This window comes from Theobroma umbraticum, unplaced genomic scaffold (genome assembly GCF_002168275.2).
Source record: "Theobroma umbraticum cultivar Fairchild unplaced genomic scaffold, ASM216827v3 scaffold_44.0, whole genome shotgun sequence".
NCBI lineage: Eukaryota > Viridiplantae > Streptophyta > Magnoliopsida > Malvales > Malvaceae > Theobroma > Theobroma umbraticum.
Window position 1 is genome coordinate 4,177,174 of NW_018397255.1, and position 17,451 is coordinate 4,194,624.

At 32.0% G+C, this 17,451-nt stretch overlaps 1 protein-coding gene and 1 pseudogene across 1 annotated transcript; both read right to left on the reverse strand.

The window, feature by feature from the left end:
• Positions 1-1,722: 1,722 nt before the first annotated feature.
• LOC110409285 (putative clathrin assembly protein At4g40080) lies at positions 1,723-3,166 on the reverse strand. Its single transcript, XM_021418581.2, has 2 exons — positions 2,609-3,166; positions 1,723-2,457 (listed from the first exon to the last, which is right to left on the reverse strand). Exons 1-2 carry the CDS (start codon positions 3,040-3,042, stop codon positions 1,812-1,814), a joined length of 1,080 nt encoding a protein of 359 aa, XP_021274256.1. The 5' UTR covers positions 3,043-3,166; the 3' UTR covers positions 1,723-1,811.
• Positions 3,167-6,065: 2,899 nt separating this feature from the next.
• On the reverse strand, positions 6,066-8,063 carry LOC110409462 (E3 ubiquitin-protein ligase ATL6 pseudogene; annotated as a pseudogene).
• Positions 8,064-17,451: the final 9,388 nt, after the last annotated feature.

Below are 17,451 nucleotides of genomic sequence, written 5' to 3' on the forward strand. Positions count from 1 at the left end.
TCAGGACATTGGACTCTGAATCCAGTAACCCGAGTTCAAATCTCGGTGGGACCTTATTTCTCTTAATTTTTTATCTTATTTTTATTTTTAGAACATTCAAATATAATACTAGAATTTTTTTGTCCTTTTAACGTCTGTTACTTCATTTTTTTTGCTTGCTGTGTCTGACAGTCCTTTTAACGCCTGCAGAATAAAAAACAGATAAATTTGGACTAAAGTACTAAACAGTGTATTCATTGGTTTAGACATTGAGTTTAGAATTTTCATACAATGATGGTTTTCCATTTTTCCTTTAATTCACTCTTTAGTGTTGCTTTGTTCATGCTTCATGTCCATTGTTTCCGTCCCTCATCACATTTTTATACAATTCAAATAGTAAATAAAACGATTTACTTGCCAAGTAAATAGTAAATAGTTCCAAAATTACTTGGTTTAAGCATATTCTTCCCTTTATTTTAAATAAGTAAAAAGAGCTGGTTTAAATTTGAGCTTTCCTCGAAGGAAGTCACCATAAATTGCCAACATGAAATCAATTTTTTTAGTTTTTTACGTGTTGAATGTGTCAATTAAATCTTTGCTTTCTGCCTTCCATTTTTCCATCAAAGCAAATACACCCCAAGATCCCCTTTTAGGATTCGCTTGTGGAATCGTATCAACGCGGAGCACCATGGCCAGTGAGTGCGGCTAATAGGATTCCTTGCTTCCAGTCACTTCATCGATGCAAAATTTCAAACTGTCATAACTTTACAACACTTTGTATTTTGCTTTTGAAAAATGAGGCTTTATGACACGGAATTCAGCGCATTACACAAACAAATTGGCGACATGATTGTGCTCTAACGTTCGCCTGCGTCCTTACTAGCGGTTAAGTGGACCATGGGTTTTGCATTATTATTATTATTCTTTCAGAGGGATTCCCATGCCTACACCTTTAGTCCAAATGGTTAATCAATCAGCGTAGGTTACCCCTACAAGTAATTAGGTTTGACTGGGCTCCTTACTCCGTCGAAATTAATTTTCACAAGTAAACTTTTATGGATCAAAAATGGACCCAATACTATTCAATTTTTCTTTTTATTTAACTTTATTTTTTGATAACATTTTGTTTCGATTTGAATCTTAGTATGCGTTAATTTCATCTAATTTTATGATTAATTCATCAATTTAGTCAATTAATTTGATTAATTTTTTATTCTAAAATTTACTAATCATGTCATATATGTTAACAATTGTTTAACTAAATTGTCTCCTATTTTATAAATTTCATAGTGATTGGAATTAGCCGTAGGCAATATGTTACGAGGAATTGAGTGGCCGCAGATGTTAATGGCGTTGACAAATAACAATAGAAGGAATTCAAAAAAGGTTGGCCTGATAAGGGAACGGAGGGCCCGGCCACTCCAGTGTTAATCGAATGACTTGGTCACGACAAAGCGACTCCTTTGATAACGAAAACAAACCTAACTGATTATGTTTTGCTTCCTCTTTATTTAACATTGTGAAAAGTTAAAACCAGCTTGGGTTTTGGTCCTGGCTTTGCTCAACCACCAACGAACATCACTATCAATTCATTTTAACAACACCAACAATCTCTTAGGCTTTACAAGGGACGGACTATTATACCGCCAAGCTCAAAGTAATAATCAAAGATGAGACGTGAAATTCATTTGATAGCACTTAATCCCAGTTTTTTTTTCCAATAATAATTATATTTTTCAACAATTTAATTAGTGAGAAGAACCGATTCTTAATTTGCAAGTAGAATACATACAATCTCAAATTGGTTTGTACAGTAGAATTTACAATCTCCGTCAGGCACGTGGTTCAACCGACTCGTAACTTCGGAAAGAAAGATTATTGAAGCTTGGAAACCTCCCTGAACAGAACTTGACTGAGTCGCCATGCTTCAGAACTGGCTCCCCGAACCGAGCTGACTCGCTAACCTTGTTCCTGCTTCCCATTGTCAACAATCTCCCCTCTTCCCTGTACACTTTACTGCTCCCAACTTGATCCTTTATTTCACTTATTGAACCCCAAACAGTATCTATCAGCACTTTCTTCCTTTGCGAAAGTGCTAACGATCTCTCTTTACAATCTTCCAATCTCTTCAAAGCACACACCAACTCAACCGAGTCAACGAAGCTCAAACTACTCAGTCTCTCCCTAACCTCACCGACCCGGATGGAAACCTCGTTGATTGATGACAAATAGTCCTCACCCACCAATCCCTGAATCTCCTCCACCAATATGTTGCCATTAGCATGTAAAGAATCGGGCCTTTTGGAAATTTGTTCGAGCAAATTCACCAAAGAGTTTATCTCTCTAATCAACTCACTGTTTATCAGGGACGATACTTTCTCTTCTTCTTTATCTTTGTCTACACTGCTTGAAGTTGAACATAGAAAGAACCCCAAAATCCTTGATGTTGACAACAGACTTTCAAGGTATAAGGCATACCTGCAAAATTTTTGTTTAGAATTGTTATAAAATTAATATTAGGATTACAATTTTTTTTCTTATAAAATTGATCAATTCAGAGCGAAATATGCTTAGAATTTCGTGAAAACAAAAGCAGAGACAAAATGGCAAAGCAACAAACAAAACGCACCATCTAACCCAAGACGAAAGTTCCCACGTTAACGGCGTCGTATTATCTCTGAAGTTGGAAAGTTTAAGGTAGTTTCTGCCACCGGTGGCAGGGAAAACAGAGAGCTGATCTTGAAGAATAAAGCTGCCACGTTTGATGATATGATGAATCATGAATAGACACTTGATGGCAACGGAGGCATCACGGGTGGTCTGGAGGCGGTCCATGAGGGCCTCGATGGCGGTGGCAGCGATGGCGCGTGAGCTATGACCGAAGGAAAGTAGAGCGGCCAAGTGCCTTGGGTCTGGTGGCGTGAAGGGGTCGTGGGTTGTGGCTCTTAGCAAGGCAAGGTGGAGAGATAAGGTTTTGGGATTGGAAAGCAAAGCTGCTTTGCTTTGAGAAGCTTTGTCTTTGATGACTCCTATCAAGTCCCTGATAACTGTGATGCGCCCCATTAGAGGAACGAACAAAGAAGAAAGAAGAAAGAAATTCGAAGAAGAAAGGAAAAGACTGGGAATTTATGAAGGCCTGGGTTATGCTGTGGGGCTGATTTCATTATGGTTGCCGTAGCGGCGTTTCTTTAAATGCGCTCACTCTCACGTTGCAAGGATTTTTATTTTTTTATTTTTTTATTTTCCAGGCACAAGGATTGTTCGTAGACACATTGACATTGGGCACGTGGTCAAACTTTTGGGAAAATCAACAGAGATATAGCGAAACATTTTGTTTTATTTTTTTAATATAAAAAGCCAACTAATATGGCAGAAATATTAAGCTTTAAGAGCTGATGTTTTTGAAAAATCAGACCCTTTCAAGCCATCTTTTTATCAGTTTCAACTTTGATTAATCTTCACTTAATTATGTAAATAATGCGCTTATTTAAAAATTTTGTTGATTTATGACTAGGGTCATTAATGAGCTCAAGTGTGGACAGCTCTACATATTTGAGTGAAGATTAATCAAGTTCAAAGTTAACTATATAATCTGAGTTGAATTCGATTCAAAATACTTAAAACTTCTACTTGACCTCTGTCTTGTTAACTGTAGCCAATTCCAATAACTTGCCGTGTTTATGCATTCATCCTCTCGATTCGCAAAGAAAAAGGGAAAACTTTTTCAAGGATTTATGATCAGCCATGAAGCTAATGACACTTTGCTATTAGTTTTTTTCTCTAAATTCTAGGCTATGCATAAAGCTGCAAAGAAAGGTTTGCGGTTGCATCATATTTAAACAGCATATTGTTCAAGATTTGAGTTTTAATGATTACGAGATAATCTCACTTTTAAGATAACTCAAACCCCGTTTTTATAATATTTTCATCCCGTGATCCAGCAAATGTACTAATAATTTCTTTTGACCGCAAGACCCCAACGCATTGACCTGCTCACTTCTCAAAGTGATAGTGAGAGAGTAGAAAATGCTTCAATTTTCTTTGTCTGAAGAAATTCAAGAGGATTAAACAAATTCCCCCTCCCCAAATTGCCAAGTAGTATTGAATTAAATAGATCTGACACTGAGCAGCCAACACTAGATTGGACTTATTTATTGAGGACGATGACAAATGACCTGCGCAAATTGGGTCCGCTCCATCCACCAATTTGATTCCGTGTCCGATGAGCAGCCATTTCTGATTAAGTGCTTCTGCAACTACCACTCCTATTCTCAGCTATACCTTAGATTCATCCCAAAGGCCATGTAATTAAAGATGCCCTTTTATGTTAAATATCTCTTTAGCTTAGAAACCAAGCTCCAAACCCAAAGGAAACCTTCAATGTGATATCAATGTCAATCAATCATTTTGTTTATTATACAAAATGTGGTGAAGACAAGAGACTTTGGGTGGAAGAAAGATTGAGCGTCCCTTGATAATTAATTATGTGACAACATATGGTGAAATTGTATTGTCTTTTTTTTTTTTTTAAGCTTTATGTTATGGGCATATGTTTTCAATTGAAAAGACACATATCTAAAAACATATTTTTCTAAGTGAATAAAAGATTTTATTTATAAATTCAATATTCATTTCATTCTTATTAATGTAAAATCTATAACACTTTTAACTATGTTTGATAGAAAATAAACAGCATTCAAGCCTAAGCTCTTATCCTGAACCTGAGCAATAACTCCAATTGGTATCAAGTTAATTTACTAATCAATATTTATACGAGCACGAGAACAAGTTGTGGAGTTCCAGGTCATACTATTAATTAGTCGGTTTACCCACCGGGCCAAGTAAAACCTCTCTCTATCTGGTCCTGGGGATATGTCTATAACATTTATGAACTGATTGTGAGATATATCATTATCAATTAATTAGATAACTATCACTGAAATAGCTAATTGAGATTTAAGAAAATTAGCCCCTCGTAGAAAGAAAATTAGAAAATGACAAGTTGACAACTTAATTCAAACGTTATCAAAAGTCAAACTCAGCTTTATATGTTTGTTTTTTCCCTCTTCTTTGGGTTTGGGCCCAAAAGATGAAAAATTAAAAAAAGGAAAAAGCTTTGAACCATGGATAGCTTTTCTTTAATTTAGTGAATAATTCATACATGTAAGTTGTGACCTAAAATTCATGAAAAGAAAAACAAATAATTTTTGTTCTAAACTTCTGTTATGTTCAATGCTTGATCGTATCAAAACTTGAGTTTAACCTCCATCCTATTCATGCATGTAAACTAAGATTTAGAGGGCCTTCGCATGAAAAAATTAAAATCGCAAAACTAGTTGGTGGTTGACAAACTACTGGAATGTAAAAATTATATATTCTATCATTTTTCTGCTTACATACACATCAATGTCATTCACCAAAAAAAACCATGATGTTTTGTCATTCATGTACTATTGTACTCTGCATTTCAAAATTAATCAACATTGCTATTAAGCAGAAATATGTTTCAAAACTTAGGATCAAGTTGTCGTTTTCCTCGAAACAAATACATAAATCATATTTGTCACCTCTAGGAAATCTAATAATCTTATTAATTTTATATTTTAAAAAAGAAAATGAAGGAAGAAATCCAACAAAAACCATAAGGAATTATGCTGTACCTGACTTTGGGTCCCAACAACAAGAGCTGTTTAATGGGCCTAATTTAAGTCCATCGAACCTGACTTTGGTTTCGTAACTTTTGTCTTTCTGGGTCGATTTCAGACTGTCACGTGACACCCAATCTGCTTAGCGTCATTTTCATGCAAGGCGAAGACAAATACAAATACAAATACTGAGTGCACTCAGTTTACCTGTTTTTAGTCCAATTAAAGCAACAAGATCATTTTGGTTTAGAACCTTTGAATATTCTGAATTAATCACAAATGTTTGAATATTTTGATCTAATAACAAATGCATGTATCTCTATTTAAAAAAAGTCGTGTCAAATCTTCATTTTATTTCCTTCTTCATGAGCGTCTGATTACCCCAAATCTTGCCAAATTTGGCACCTATAACCCCATACTAATACCATTTTCTCTAAGATAGAACATGGTTCACGGGTAATCCAAAGTGGAACAGATGATTCTCATGAATGCGCTACACATGTGTTGCCATGACTTGGTTGCGTTGTTTACAAAGCGATTCTTCTCTACTCCGACAAAGACGTGGCCTAACCTTTCACCATTGCCTTCAACTTGCACTCATGGACCAAGCTTGCATTAAAAATTTAAAACTTGGTAATATGAAAGATCCTCACCTACATTTATTCACCCCCACTTCCACATTCCAATCGAACCCTATTCAGATGAAGATTCCGTTCTAAAAGATTCCGCCCAAAAAATTAAAATCAAACAATACTATTAAGCAAGATTAAAATGGGATAAATCAGGATTACCATAGTATTTGTTAATCCATTCTTTCCCAAATTAATTTTCTCATTACTTTTGATGGAGCTGTGATTATCCAAATCGAGAATTAAACTAAAAAACCAAAACCCTAAACTACTTTAATTTTATAATTACAGTAGTACACAGATTGAACAACAATTATACCGGCGGCCGAGCCGAGGATTCTTCTTTGTCAATTTGTTCAACCTTCAAGTTAAGACAACTTAACTTCCCTTTAACGGACGTCAACCCTCTCCATGAATTCGACCCATCTCCATCTCCAGCGCCAGCTTTCTGAGGCTTCACGGAACCCGTCCTCGAAACAAGCGGTGGAGTCCTTAAAAGTACCCACCGATCGATATAACTCTTCCCTCTACTACTTCCTTCGCCTTTCCTAGAACTACCTTCCCTTCCCAGCACGACGTCGTAACTCCTCGTCCGCTTCAACCTCCCGCTTTTCGCAATTTGCTTCTTAATTTCCTCTGGCAATCTCAAGGTATACCTTTCCACGTTCTCCCCTGGTTGAATAAGTGAGTGACCCGTCGAGTGAGACCGTGGAAACCTCCCCGTTATTTTCGCTTGCGGTCGGGCTTCTTCATTCACGTCAATGACGAGCTCATTTTGTTCTTCAACTCGTTGAGTTATTGGAGGACTTGACCACTCGTTATTATTCGAGTTCAACTCAGTGACATTTGAGCTTGACTCTACTGGTTTTGCATCGGAATCGGGAGTGAGTTTAGCTCGACAAACGGGACAAGTCACATGGAATTCCAACCAAGCGTCGATACAATCGGGATGAAACACGTGACTGCATTTCGGTATCAAACGTAGCGCTTCGTCGTCTTCGAACTCGCTTAAACAAACTGCGCATTCCAACGCTCCTTTCCCCATTTTAAGGTCCTTCACGCAAGAATATATAAAGACCGGGAAACTCTCAATCACGGCCGAATCAAGACCTTTCCGCCGAGACCTTTCGCCAGGGGAAGCTGCAGCCACGGCCGACGCGGTGGCAATGGCGTTGGATTCGTTACACTGGCGGATGTAAATGGAGAGGAAGCCGACGAAGAAGAAAGCGCAGACGAGGACCATAACGACGATAGCGATTGAGGGGTCGAAGTGAGAGTAAAGCCCGTACGAGTCTCCCCTTGGTGGGGCGGTTGGCTGTGCCGCTGCTACGACGACCGTTAGTATGTATAAGAAAACCCAGCGTCTGAGATTTAACATCCCGGCCAAGGGAATCAATATTTGGAGACAGAAATCGAAACGGTTTACTCACTTGCACTCTTTTTAACTGAAATTCGGGGTTGGGCTAGACCTGGCATTGTTGGGCTAAATACAAGAAACAAGAGAAGAAAAATAGAAGACGGGAATCGGAAGGATAATAATCAGCTGTTGCCGTGGGCGGGAAGTAAAAATGGAGTCATGGAAGCTGACGTCATCCTAATGGCAAAGGATAAACTTTGGACACGTGGATGAGTTCGATTGAATTTCCAATCGTAAAACCCAGATTAGCTTAAGTGTAATCATTTTCCGGAAGAATCTAATCCTTTCGCCATTTTGGCACATTCAATCCGGTGACTAAGAAACGGTGGGCTAAAGGAAGAAAACGGCCCCGAGTGAAGAAAGTGAAATGAAAAGGAAGGGAGGGCCAATGCGTTGGGGATAAAGTTTGTTCGGCTTGGTTTCTTAAAAAAATAAATAAACTTTTCTGAGTTTCGATCTGATCCTTTTGTTGTAATTGCAATATGACTTCCTCGGTATTGCAATTAGTGATCGCTTTTTTCCTAATTGACGTGACATAAGCATTTGCTCCAAGATGAGGATTATCGTTGAACGTCTCGTTTTTTCCTAATCGAGTCACGTTCGGATTTTTAAGGCTTCTTAATCGGGTCATGATGCTGTCTTGCTTTGCACTTTGTTAAGTGTTGAACTGACTAATTTGCTTTTCCAGCAGCCCCTGTTTTCCAAACGGAATAAATCAGGGGTTTGCTAATGCTACTAAGCGATACCGTAATAAAATTGTTAAAATCGAAAACCGGCACCTGCACTGTATCAAATTTTAAAGATTTAATCATTAATCTATCACAATTTTAAAAGATTTAAATTTTTATCAAATGTCGGATTTCGAATAATCCTTAATCATGAGATTATTCAATTGTTAAATTAGGTAACGTGGCATATTTTTCACCCGTTGCATGACAAGTGGACTTTGCTAGCTGATTACTTATTTTATATCAAGTTTTTTTTTTATAAATTATTATAATAATAGAAATAATCTGATAAAAAATTTAAAATGATTAAGTAAAATAGAGTGTCACTTAACAAAAAAAAAATCCGCGGCCAGTCAACAAATTTGGCTGCTGAATATTTACACTATTAATAATTGTCTTTACTCCATGCATTGACTGAAAATACAGAAATTAAACTTGTAAAAATTGTAATATAGAGATTAAATTGTTAATATTGAAATAGTATCAAGATCAAATTCAACTTGGACCTAATAATAAAACGTTTTTTTTAAATACCTCTCATACATAAAGTGTTTTTGAAAATAATCTCTCTATAGTTTTAATTATTTTTAATTAAGAGAAATTAATTTTAAACTAAATTACCGTTAATGAAACTGACCCATATGTTTAGGTTCGCGTCTCAAATCGACTTATATCTTTTAAGCTTTCTTTACCAGATCATTCATTTATGGAGTATTCTTTGTTAGAAAAAAAAATCTTTTAAGTATTTTGAATATTTTGGAGTAATTTTTTATATATAAAGAAAAACTTTTGAATATTTTGAACATTTTTAAGCAATTTGGAGTAGTTTTTTTATATATGAGGAAAAACTTTTGAGTATTTTGAGTATTTTTCGTCAAATAGGCATATTCGTTGATTATATTGTTAAATAGAATATAATGTATTATTTAAAGTTATTAATTTTTTTAAATAAAATTTGGTACTTTCAGTGAATTTTAGATATTGCGTAACTAGTTTTTAAATATTATGTAACTAGTTTTTCGGCATTGCGTTACTAATTTTTAGACATTATATGACTAATTTTTAGATATTACGTAACTGATTGATATGGTATTGCGTAACTGATTAGTAAGGTACTGCGTGACTAATTTTTAGGTATTATGTCACTTAAACATTACCTAAAAAGTAATCACACAATGCTTAAAAATCAAAGACGTAATGATTAAGGCACACAATACCTAATAATTAATCTCGTATTACATAAAAATCAGTGACACATTACTTAAAAACCAATAATGTAATACTTAATAACTACTTAATTTGCCTACTCGCAATTAGGTTTAAGTTATTAACATTATATAGTATTCTAATTTACAGATATATCTAATCAATTTCAACTCCTCAATTTTAGGATTCTATGAATAAACCAACAAATCTAAAAATTTAGAATGCATATCTTGATGTCATTTCTATATTTGAGATGATGAGAAAGAGTTAGATGGCGAGATATATAGTATTTAACAAGAGAGAAATCAGAAATTTAATTTTGAAATTTTTATTTGAATGGAGAAACAAAAAAAATCGAAACTATTTTAATTTGTCTAAAATTATTTAAAGGATATTATTGTTAAATCATGTCAAAAATTGACTAAAAATAATTAAAATTATAATAAAAAATATTTTTGAATTAGATTTATGAGAAAGGTTATTTTTCATAATTTTCTCTAATAAAAGAATAAAAAAAGTGGTGTACATATATAGTTTTATGATTTCTTCGGTTTCTTTTAGAGCAACCATACTTAAAGAGAGTCAAAATTAGATAAGGTTTGATGTTGGATTTTTCCTTTTTATTAACGAAATAGCTGATGAGATTCCAAGAGAAACTTTTTCACGGTACGATGAGCAAGTTGGAATGCCTTGATGGGGAACTTTGCGTGACAAGGGCGAAAAAATGCTAACGGCCTCGGCCTATATAACAGAATTGTGGGACAAACTTTACAAGCCATAGCCCATCATTTTTGGGGTCCAACGTTGGATTTTGCCTCCAGAAACATGTAAATGGCATAATCTCCATTCAATGTTTTCCGATCACCTGCCTAACACCTCCTTAAAAAAAAAAAAAAACTTAAAATACTAAGTGACATTATTAACGTAAAGAAAGTTTGTGCTTTTTTTAATACAAGAGGGAGCATTATAACTCCAATGCATAATTAAAACGAATTTATTTAATTTGGTTTATGAATGTGAAATTTAGACAAGTTTCATCCTTATCCTTTTTGAATAAACACCAAGTGGACCGCCATCAATTAAAACATTATTTGGAATAAAATTTGGTCAAATTATTAGTGTGATTTGGTCAGTCGAGTTAGTGAAAAGCTCAACTTCAGCTGGAATTCCATGCTAAAGTAAAAGTTTGTGTGTTATTTCACTAAAAATTTATTAAAATAGTTATAGTATTTTAAATAATTTATGAACTATACAAGAAAATTTAAATAAATTTATATTTTTAATTGAGTTCAATCATTTATTTTTATTTTTAATCAAATAGATTTTTATGACTAATGATAGATTAATTGTTATTAATGAAAATATTATTTGTCATTTTATTTCCATATGACTTTAATATGAAAATTAAAAAATATAATGTGATCACATCATGTCTTGAGTTTAGGCTAAATATAATATAACGATTATCCAAGAAAGTTCCATTACTTTTTTCAATTTACTTGGACAATCGTTACATTAATGGAATTAAATTTGAGTTGGACGAATTCATGGTCTTGGGTTAGGCTCAATTGATCAACCTACTATACAATGCTGACTTCAAATTCCAACTTGTTTATTTTTCTTCTTTTTGTTGGAATAGGTTATGAAACAATTACTATATGTATTAATATTCACTTGCAATTATTTTGTTGAATATTATGATAACTCTAACAGTCTAACTAATGAAAAAGATAGACAGAGTACCCATGATATAAGATATGCTTCAACAGAAAAATTCAAGATTAGCACATCCCCGTTGCAACTAGCAATAGATATGGTTGGAGCAATAATTCAAGGTGTTACATAGTTATTGTACTAATATTTAGTCAATAAATCTTTATTAACATATAGTCATCTTAGCGAAAAGACAAGTAAATCTAGGCAAGTAATTATTACAAATAATTAGTTTTAATAGTTTCAGATATTGTTACAAAAAAAAAAAGTTTTAATAGATTTAGGTATTATTACAAAATGTATATATTCTTAATAATTCTACACATTATTACAAAACAAATTTAGTAACTTCACATATTTTAAAGTTTAGATAATTAACATTCAAATATTATGTCATTATTTAATATTTTAAAATTTATATTAAAAAAGATGTGTGTTAAACCTTTTATATTCACATACTTGAGTAATTTTTTAAATGAATATTATATTCTCAATAAAATACTTTTATACTAATCCCTGCTGAAATGCTTTTATACTAAAATGGTTTTAGTAGAATACGTTTCTTTTATATTCTTTTTTCTTCTTTAATCTTGAGTTTTCACACCATTTCTTTCTTTTTTGGTGTGGGAAGCCTTATCAGATGCCTTCTCTCTTAATAAAATAAAGCTTCTTAGGTTCGGAGCCAATATTGTTTACTGCATAACACATGTAATTAAAGAAAACAAAAGAAAAGTTCTTTCCTTTAACTTTGACTTGCTATAAGGTAGTGTTTCTTTTAAGTTTTATATCCTTAAGAATAAAAAGTAGATCAGTTAAAGTGTGATAGAATTTCAATGTGAATGTAAAAAAAAGATAGCCTAAATATTGGTGAATTTTTATACAAAAGATTTACTTATTATTTTTATTAAAATAACTTTTTGGATGCTTTTAATTTAAAGAAAATTGACAACAATAGTTAGTATATGCAGTTAATTTTTTTTAAATGAATAAAATTGAAAATGGTGTATGTCAATTTGAATGAAATAATAGGTTGAATTTTGAAATAAAAATTTGAATAATATTAGATATTAAAGTAAGTATTTAGCCAACTATGATATTTTATATTAAGTAAAATATTCTTGCTTCTTAACTTTTAATATAATTCTAGATGGATCTATTAGTTTTTGAAATAAACAGTCTATCCTCAAAGTTAAATATCATTAATAGAAATTATAAAAGAATTAAAATGTCCTTTCTTTTTTTTCTTTTTCTTTTTTCTCTTAAACAATATTGACAGGCCGACCACCCATGGCAGGTGCTTCCCAAGAGAAGGGCTCCCCTAAAATATTTTTTTGCTTCCCTGATAGTGGTTTGAATGAGTTTACCTCTTTGTCTAGTATAAAATTTTGTCATATATCTCATTTATTAATTAATTCGTTCATGAATTCTTACATACAAAACTTGAAGAATAAGAATAGAGATGGCAATGTTAACTTGAATGAAGACAAGATATAAAGTAAATGTTTTTCTAAATTGTTGAAATAGTTTAAGTAAAATGAACCTAAGAATCTAGAATCAGTAAAAATAATTAATTTCAAGATAAAAAATGAATTTATGCAAGAATGGTTTATCCTCAATGGCAAGTTGAATAATGTGTATTTATATGCTTTCATGAATTGTCAATTCTGTTGTACCTGTTATAATAAATTGTTATGTATCTTTCTCCATCAATTTCTTTTGAATAAAATAACAAAACTTCATACGTAACACAGCATGTAACCTTGAATAAATTTTCAAGGTTTGAGGATCAGCCATGAGCTATACATGAGATACATCCTAGCCCATTCATAAAGTTGCAAAGAAAGGTTTGCGGTTGCGTAATATTTTAATAGCATATTGTTCAAGATTTGAGTTTTAATGATTACGACTCACTTTTAAGTTAACTCAAGCCCAATTTTTATAACATTTTCATCCCATGGCCCAACAATATACTAATAATTGCTCTTCACCCCAAAAATCCCATCCCATTGACCTGCTGACTTCTCAAAGTGATAAAAAAACAGTAGAAAATGCTTTAATTTTCTTTGTTTGAAGAAATTCATGAGGATTAAACAAATTCCCCCTCCCCCAAATTGCCAAGTAGTATTGAATTATATAGGTACCACACTAAGCAACCAACACTAGATATGACTTATTTATTGAGGATGATGACAAAGGATCCGCTCAAAAAGAGGCAGCTCCATCCACCAGTTTGATTCGAAGCGTCGGGTGAGTAGCCACTTTGATTAAATGCCGGTGCAACTAGATTTCAGAATTTTGTATACGGTACCGTAATGCTATATGAACACAATACAGATTTAAATAAGTTTGGATTTATGTCAATTGTGTTTTGTATATTAATCATATTTATGATTAAAATATGAATAAATCATCTCAAATCTGTTTAATTCGTTTAAGATATATCTAAGACATTATTAATTAATCGTGTTATAGTATTACGTGTATAACTTATGATTTGTTTTTTTAATTGTGTTCACTTATCATGTAAATACATTTATTACATGGTCAATACTCATTTATTGATCTATATAAATATAAATATTTTTATTATTATTAAGATTTATTGATATTAAATTTTATTATATTTGTTAAATGTTATGATATTTATAATATTTTGTTATAAATTTGAATAATAGAATCATATTTTACTTATATATATTTCAATTTTGATCATGTTAATCATATTAATTTGTGTTAATCATATTAATTTGTATTAATCATATCAATTGTATAAATAAATCATAAATCGTATTAATTTTAATCTTATTAATCCTGTTATGTCGCATAAAATTTAATTCGACACATTTAATAAAAATGTTAGTTGTGTCATATGATATGATTATTAAACGAATCCATATACGTATTCAAGATCTTGATAAAATTAATTAATCATATCATGTTTTTATTTACTTGTATAACTATTAATATTTTGAGTTTATACAATATGATTAAAATACAAATACACGAATTATCTAATTTAGGTGCAACTATCACTTCTATTCACAACTACACTTCATATTCTTCCGAAAAGCCATTTAATTAAAGATGCCCTTTTATATTATAAATATATGTTTAGCTTAGAAACCAAGCTCCAATGTGAATGAAAAGAACGAAGTCTAAAGTAAATAAACAAAAAAAGAAAACCTTCAATGTGACATCAATGTTAATCAATCATTTTGTTTATTCTACAAAATGTGGTGAAGACATGAGACCTTGATTGGAAGAAAGCTTGAGCGTCCCTTGATAATTAATTATGTGGTAGCATATGGTAAAATTGTACTATGCCATAATAATTCTATTTATTCCATTCCTTCTTGCCATGGGTTTTCTCCTCCGATAACTTTTTTATGCTACAACTTTTTTGTTCTCTCACTCATCTCAATAATATGAATCGTTCTTAACATTGAGATCTTGAAAAAGTTGATGAGTAGAGTACCAAGGTATTGTCTTTTCTGTTGACAGTAACCAAACTACAGAGAGGGAGAGTAGACCGAGAAAAGTTAACTGGGAAGTTGTTATTCGCTTAGAATAGAGAAAAATAAAATTAACTATTAATAAAGAAAAATCACTTAGGCTTAGCTCACAAGAAATTTATTTTTTTAAAAGATTTGATCCGATTTCATATACATGCGAATCTACATTATACTTATAATGAATTGCTTATATGAAATATTAAAATTTTTTAGACTTCCATAATGTGAGATAGAAACTCTATAAAATATTATTAGTTTTCAAGCAAATGCAACTTCCCAGAATCGAAATTGGTTGTTTCATTACATAATACTTGGTAGATTTTAATGCTTAAAAACTTAAATTAAGGAAAATTTTAATGAAATCAGGTTAAATAATATCATGTTGTATTTTATATTTTTATGAATAATTTTACCAACAAATTTATTTTGTCTTTTCTGGTTTCAACTTCTAACCTTATTCTTTCCGTCCAACGTAATTTAAATTAAAAATCTTCATATCAATTAAGTCAAAAATGTAAAATAAACAAAATAATTTTAACAAACTTGGATAATAATCCAAATTAAGACTATCTTTCACCCGCGTAGCATGGGGGCATTCCTCCAGTCTCGTAGTGCCACATTAATTGGTCATCTATTTTTGCAGCATTTGATGGACAATGACAGCATGAAAATGACAATTTGTTCCTATCCGACTCCTTCATTTAATGCAGATATAATTTATCTATTTACTATTTAATTAAGCCACATATTTATTTTAAATTATGTTTAATATTTTATAATATATTATGATTATAAGTAATATAATTGTATGTAATATAATAAAATAAAAAATAATATTATAATGTTTATTATATAAGTAAAATAATAATTAAAATATAAAAAATATCATATTAATTTTCATAATTATCTCTATATATTAAACATAAATTTAATATATTTATATTTTTAATTTTTAATTTTTATATAATAGTATTTCTTATATATTTTTTTATTTTTATTTTTAAAAGATAATATCTAATATTTTATTTTAAATTGAATAATAAAAATACAATAAAATCTGATTACATCATAAAAAAATGTCATTTCTTTCTAAAAAAAGTAAATAAAGAAAGTCAGCACAGTTTATCACTTCTCTGTTCCAAAGAAAACACAAGAATCTGAAGCTTGGTGAGCCCCACTCACAAGAAAAGCCCTACCGCATTTTTTTGTAAGTTTTTTCTGTCACTATCTTTTTTTAATTTTCTTGTAAAAATTTTTCTGTTGGTGGAAGGCTTCTAGTAATTTCCTTTATAGATTTTTTTTATTTTAATTTATGTTAGAAGCAAATTATGGAAGATTTTAACTCTTAATTATATGCTTAAATTATTTACGCTATTCTATTTATTCCTTATTCTTTGAGTTTTAGTGGTTTCTTCTGTTTGGTTATTTATTTACCTCAATTCCATTTCTGTTTTCTTTTGCATTTTTTTCCTTTCTCTCTTTTTTTAAGAGCTTTTGTCCCTTCTCTTTTAATGGCTTTTGGTACTTTATTACGGGTTATAGGCTTCTACAACTCCTGAGGTAAGAAGACTAACAGAATTATAATGCAACAACTCACTGAGTTGTACAAGCAGTCACACCTTGGTGGCCAGTGTCCAGCCTACGATGGCCGCAAGAGCTTGTACACAGCTGGTGCTCTGCCTTTTGAGTGGAAGGTGTTTTTTGTTAAGATAATCGATGACGACCAAGGTCGTAGTTTATCCACCTCGGCAACGTAATATTGTTTTATATTTGATGGTCTCTATATGCAATTTCGTTTTTATTTAGTATCATTGTTGTCCAAGGGTTATTTGTTTGGTGTCTGTTATTGCAGGAAGGAACGGCAATATAAGGTGGCGGTCAAATTGGTATCGAAACCTGATCTTCATTATTTGTGGGAGTTCTTGCTTCGAAGGCATTTCGAAGCTCCTCAAGAAACTATTTAAGCGCTGGACGTTGTTCTTAGGGCTAAACCATCTGAGAAGTGCTCGCCTGTTGATAATCTATAGAATGTTCAGCATTTGTTGTTAATATATTGCTGAAACTAAACTTATATGCCTCTGTAGCGGATTAATCTAGTTGAAACTTCCTTTTGCAGTTATACTGTGGTGGGAAGGTCATTTTTCCACCCAGATTTAGGTCGAAAGGAGAGCTTGGTTATGGAATAGATTACTGGATGGGGTATTATCAGAGTCTTCGGCCCACTCAAATGGGTTTATCTCTTAATATTGGTAGCTATTCCATGCTTGTTGTTGCTTCTTAAGATTTGTGTAGCCACTTGTACTTAATGTTTTAGTTGTAGTTGAGCTGGTTTTTCTTTTCAAATCTCTGGTTTTGCTTTACAGATGTGTCTGCTCGATCATTCTATGAGCCACTTTTAGTTACGGACTTTGCTACCAAACATTTCAAGAGTACAAGCCTGAAAAGGCCTCTGTCTGATCAAGATCGTGATAGAGTATCATTCTCCTTATTCTTCTGTTCTTACTATTTCTGTGTATAGTCACTTATTTGTTTAAAAGTGTTTATATCATCAAAATGGTTGAAACTTCTTATATGTTGTTTCTATTACCATGATTTTTAGCTGAAAACGGCATTGAAAGGGGT

What these genes read in the sequence shown, in the direction of transcription:
- LOC110409285 (XM_021418581.2), bottom strand. Translation starts at nt 3,042, where the DNA reads ATGGGGCGCATCACAGTTATCAGGGACTTGATAGGAGTCATCAAAGAC. An exon ending in CTTTCGTCTTGGGTTAGATG is followed by an intron (nt 2,458 to 2,608) that starts GTGCGTTTTGTT and finishes AAAATTTTGCAG; the next exon opens with GTATGCCTTATACCTTGAAA.